Source organism: Pygoscelis adeliae, unplaced genomic scaffold (genome assembly GCF_000699105.1).
Source record: "Pygoscelis adeliae isolate BGI_AS28 unplaced genomic scaffold, ASM69910v1 Scaffold113, whole genome shotgun sequence".
NCBI classification, from domain to species: Eukaryota; Metazoa; Chordata; class Aves; order Sphenisciformes; family Spheniscidae; genus Pygoscelis; species Pygoscelis adeliae.
In genome coordinates, this window is record NW_008825108.1 from 6939046 (window position 1) to 6944282 (window position 5237).

The 5237-nt window shown below is 43.6% G+C and overlaps 1 protein-coding gene across 2 annotated transcripts in view; it reads left to right on the forward strand.

Annotated features, from left to right (window-relative positions):
• The first annotated feature begins 1235 nt into the window (after positions 1-1235).
• BEST3 (bestrophin 3) overlaps positions 1236-5237 on the forward strand; it is a 25534-nt gene continuing 21532 nt past the window's right edge. Inside the window, exons 1-2 of one of the 2 annotated variants that reach the window (XM_009327553.1) lie at positions 1236-1343; positions 5066-5235. In XM_009327553.1, the coding sequence (XP_009325828.1) occupies positions 5084-5235 (152 nt within the window). In that variant the 5' untranslated portion in view covers positions 1236-1343; positions 5066-5083. The remainder of the gene's footprint in view (positions 1344-5065; positions 5236-5237) is intronic. The other variant, XM_009327554.1, reaches the window with a different exon arrangement.

Below are 5237 nucleotides of genomic sequence, written 5' to 3' on the forward strand. Positions count from 1 at the left end.
TGTTTTAGGTCTAAGTAATTATTTTACAAGTGACCTTAAAATATCCCTGTTGTTAGGAGTTTTCCTTGCAGAGGGCAGTGACTGTAATAGGATCAGGCAGTATGTTTCTTCATGCCAAGTCACTGAATGCTAAAATGATTTGTCATCTTTCGCCACAGGCCACTGCCTGAGACACACATGACACAGTCTAACGTCTCGCCTGCTTTGACATCAAAGTGTCTCCCTTCTGCCATTGCCAGCGAGAAGAAAGACAAACAGTAGCAGCAACTGATTTTCTTTCCAAGAGAGTTTTAATTAAATAAGTGGTCTCAAATAGCTTAATGGGACTAAGGCAGGGGGGAAAAAACCTTTCATCATAAAATGTATTAAATCTATAAATCTTGCTTACCCTCTCCCCCTGCAATTTTTTTTATTTACTTCACAGTCGCATTATTTCATTCTCTGTAGAGATTTATGGCAACATTTTATGACATCTCCTGAGCTTTCACAGTCTATCACCTTTTACAGCTCCCTCTTAATGCCGTGGGTCATAAAAGACAGAGTTAATCTCATTTGACAAAGAGGAAGGGGGGAAGAAGTCCGGTCACAGAAAGGCTTTCACATGCTGAAATGTACTATCATGAATAGGTTCATTGAGTCTGATGGGGCTTCTGGTAACTGCAACTCCCCCTATTTGGAGGGACGAGTGATTTCTACAACGTATCCTAAAGTTCTGATTTCCCAATTTGAATCAGCAATGCAGCAAAGGCGTGCTCCAGGGTGGGATCGAGGTGCAGCTGAAGCACATACCCAAGTTTGGTGGGGTTGTCTCTGGTCTTCCTGTTCAGATGTAGTCAGTGCTATTCACTGATGTGTCTTCACAGGGCTGGCTCAGAGAGATCACTCTTTTCAAGAGAAGTCTCAGAGAAAAATGCTCCCTTCTTGTCTGTCCCATTTTGGGGATGGGAAATAAAATGTAGAAAGCTGGAGGTGCCAGCCAAACTGTCTCAAGATTCTTCATTCAAATGAAAGGGGTCCTTCTGATGGCAAGTGGTGTTATAATTATAGACTGGAAAAGAGCAAGATCAGCAGCTGCTGCTGCTGCTGCTTGCGTTTGTTCCCTCTGTAACTGACAAGGGGAAGTACTTGGCAAAAACAGACTTCCAGAAGTGGAAACACATTTTAACCCCTGTTCTTGTCAGTCCACTCTTCCTGGGGCTCGGCAGCAGCAACCCCTTGCTTCAGGTTAAGGGAAGAACAAGGTGACTATTGCAGACCTGAAGGGGACTTTGTTTGGGACGTCTGAGGAAGAGGAAGGGTCCGGGATTTGCCTTCGGGCCTGGATTGCCAAATCAAAATAGCAGGTCAGTGGATATAGCGTGAGCTTAATATGCTTTTGTAGTTGGCTTAACTCAAATCTCTCTCACTCAATTTCTCTACTATGCTATAAACCAAGAAAAAAGGTGATACAGTGACAAGGGGTAGGTCTGCGCAGAGGTGCTATTTATTTATACATTCTGTAATATGCTTTTCATGGTCAGTTGGGAAGCACTGATGGCTGTTATTTTTTACTGTGGTTTCTCTATGAATACTAATGCATTCTGAAATTCTCAGCCAGGCAAAAATCCCCTTTACAGTTGGGCTCAATATTGGGGGGGGAGGGGGAATAATCTTTTATTTTTAGGTGTGTATACCTAAAGGCTTCCGATGATCTTAGCAAAAGTGGAGTAATATATAACTCACATTTCAGCCTGTGCTTGAGAAAGTTTCAGAGAGGGAACAAATGCTGACCAAAAGGAAAAGCAGCATCATAGATATGAGTTTCTGCAGGCATAAAATGGGCATAACTCGTGTTATGTCCTCAAAACTCGCAAATCCATACCAGCAGAAAGCCTGGCCCTATATCTGCTAATGAAGTTAAGGGCAACACGATTAATAGGAAAGTCTTTCATGGCACCAGTGCCTGTGGTATCTAATATAACGCTCTCTGTCCTTCTGTGGTCCCAGCCAAAAGAGCACTTAGGCAGGAATGTGCTGGGGGCATTGTTATGCTTTGCTCTTCCTGTCCATCTCAGTTTTAGCTTTTTAATTTCCTGTGACCGTGAGTAATGTTGGAAGGACTCTCAGTCAACATGCTGCCCGTGAACCAAGGCCTTGGGACCAAGACAAGAACCAGACCCAGCACAAGGCTTTGTGCCAAAACTTCCCACTGGTGGGTGGGCTGTACCCAAGTGGTTGTAGTTGTTCCCAGAGAAAAAAACACAAATGCAGATTTAAATCTGTGTTTGCTAAGTTGTGAAATCTAATCAGGCAGCCACATAGCTGTCTTACCCACATATAGTCTAAAGGGGTCTTAGATCACCTAATCTGACCTAATGTGTATTTTAGGACATTACATTATATTAGCCTGAAGTCCCTATATGAACCCAACGATAAATGTTCAATAAAGCATTTGCTTAGCAGGAAACTGAAGTACAGTGCATCACAGGCAAGGCAGGGCAAGGAAACCGAGGCACCGAAGCCTGAAACTGCTGTAACAGTCCCACTTTTCTTTGCCCCATTCAGAGGCAGAAAGAAAAAGCTGCGGGCGTCCAGTGTCTCCCAAGCTAACGTGAAGAGTTTCTGTTCAGAGCCAAGGGAATCGAGTAAAGTGCTAAGAAAGCTGGCTGGAATCTGATTAAGTGAAATATAGTTGCTTGAATCAAGCAGGCAAATAGCACTTCATGGAGAAAACTTTCCTCTCCCAGTCTAATGGGGGGGAGGCATATTCTTAATCCTGAATCCTATTATCGCAACAGCTCTGCAATTGTGGCCAAAACCCATCCACTAGGCCTTGCAAGACAGGATTCGCTGCAGCTCTGTAGAGGAGGTGGACCCATTTTGTCCAGTTTCTGACAGCGTCCAGTCACTGATGCCTGGGAGGCATCAGGGACTCCTTCCTGAACCCCATATGCAGAAACTGAGAGCCATGGATTTGACACTAATCACTGCCTTCCTGCAGAGCTGCAGATGCTGTGAGGGTGCTGCAAGCAATCTTGTTCCCTCCATGGCCCACGACAGAAGGGACTGGACAGAAAGTTTCACAGATGCCCAGATACCAGGGGAGACCAGCAGAGCCGCTCAGCCCCAACCCTGTATGTCCCAGCTATGCGAATTCTTCGTGAAGGTCATCTTTTGTCCAACTGTCTGCTCTCATCTTAAAGATCCTAAACCACAGGGTGTCTATCCAGTCCCCTGTTCCGATATTTGGTTGCCCCCACAGTTAGCAATTTATGTTTTACTTCAGACTGCATTTGTTTAACTTCATCTTCTAATTGTTGCACTGTGTTACGCTGGGGGTCTGGGTTCTCCCCAGGCTATAAGCTCCCACATTATCAGATGTCTTTTCTAGATCTCAGTCCCTACATGCAGGCAGTCCCACTGGAGGTTTCCATTACAAACTGGATGTTAGTGGGGAGATAGAGGCACACTTCTTGACGATATGGCTTGAACACACATACTCCCCAGCATCAATGGGCAAGGACTAAATCCTCCTTCAGCGATCCCAGCAAACGCAGTGTATCATTAAGAGTATTTTTTTTACCCCATTCCTCCCCTATAGCCCAGCCACAGAATTCTCTCATTGTTTATAAAGCCCCATTTCTGCTGGAGCATGGAAATCTCTGCTTCCATTTTCTTAAGCGTTGCATCCTGACCACAGGCTTTTTAGCAGACAGGACTGCATTTCTGCATGCCAGTCAGCCAGTTTGGCTCCTGAATTGAACTTTTTGGCATTCAACAACGACAACAAAAAATTTAAAGGCCTGTGCCAAGTCTCAGAAACAGGAAAACTATCATTTGGATGCTAAAGAATAAAACCTATGCATCTTGAAAAAAACAATAACACACAAAAAAATCTCTGAGCCCACACTGGCAAACCTCGAGCAGCCATTCTGCAGATGAGAAGAGACAGTCTGTCAGCAATAGAAGACTTATGGTGTCTTTTCCCTGCTGATTCCCTTGGTGACTAAAAGAAAAAGTGGCACTTTTACAGCTGAATTTTAATGGCTTACTTTATGCTCTGCATCAGAGACACAGCCAAGGTGCATAAAATCCTATCAAGCCATCTATTAACTAGGGGTTCGGATTTTTTTTTCTGAGAGTAAATGACCTGCAGTGGCATCAAGGAAATATAGACAAGAATCATGTTTATGATATACAATAACTACCTTGAGGCTTTGTGCTTGTCTCAGTTACTCCCTTTCTTGAATGCTGTACATCCACATTTGGAGTTAGGGTTTTTTTTGTAAGCACATAAAAGTTCCTGTAGCATCTCCCTACACTGGGTAAGCAAGTAACAAACCCAGCATAAAATATTTACCTGTATACTTTTAGTACTGCTTTAATTACACTGTGTCGCACACTGCCTACCTGAGCAACCCTATGGCTTTTTTTGCATGGCCATGCAATGCTGAAGTATTGATGAGTATGTCTAGCTGCCAAGCTGAGAAATAACAGGGTTCCCCAGCTGATCTCAGCTGCTGTCGTAACTGTTAATGAAAGAGGCAGTCTCCAAATCTCATTTGGTTTTAGATGAGTATAATTACGAAAGCCAGCTAAAAATACTGGCTGGGGAGGAGGGTGCATTTGTGGAATTTAGCTTTACTTCTCTTGCTGGAGTGCTGACAAAGTTTTGAAAAAATTTCAAGCAAATTTTACTTCCTTCTCTTTGCTCACACCGGACTGGAGCAAACTGAGAGTAAGCAGAGGCTTCAGAGGTGTAGCGTGTCCCTGCCGCTGCCACCTAGGCAGGTGGCCACATTTGGTGCTAGCTGCTGCTTTTGGGTGGTCTTTGAGGTAAAGCCCAAATACAGCCTTGCATCAGTCAATCTGCAGGTCTCAGCGGGGCTTGTAACTGCAAGATTTTTATTTCTCTCTCTCTTTCTATGTATATAAATACACACAGCATGTATTTATGTATACATATACTACTATATGCATGTATGTGCGTGTATATCTATGTATCTATCTATACAAGGGTGCATTCAGGTTAGGGTACGCTGTCTAAAATGTTGTTGGTTTCCTGCTTCTCTTCTACTGTTTCTAGGCACAGCCTGCCAAGACGATGACAGTCACTTATTCCAGCAAAGTAGCAAATGCCACTTTCTTTGGATTTCACAGATTACTCCTAAAGTGGAAAGGCAGCATCTACAAATTGCTGTACAGAGAATTTATTGTTTTTGCTACTCTTTACACAGCGATAAGTGTATTATACAGGT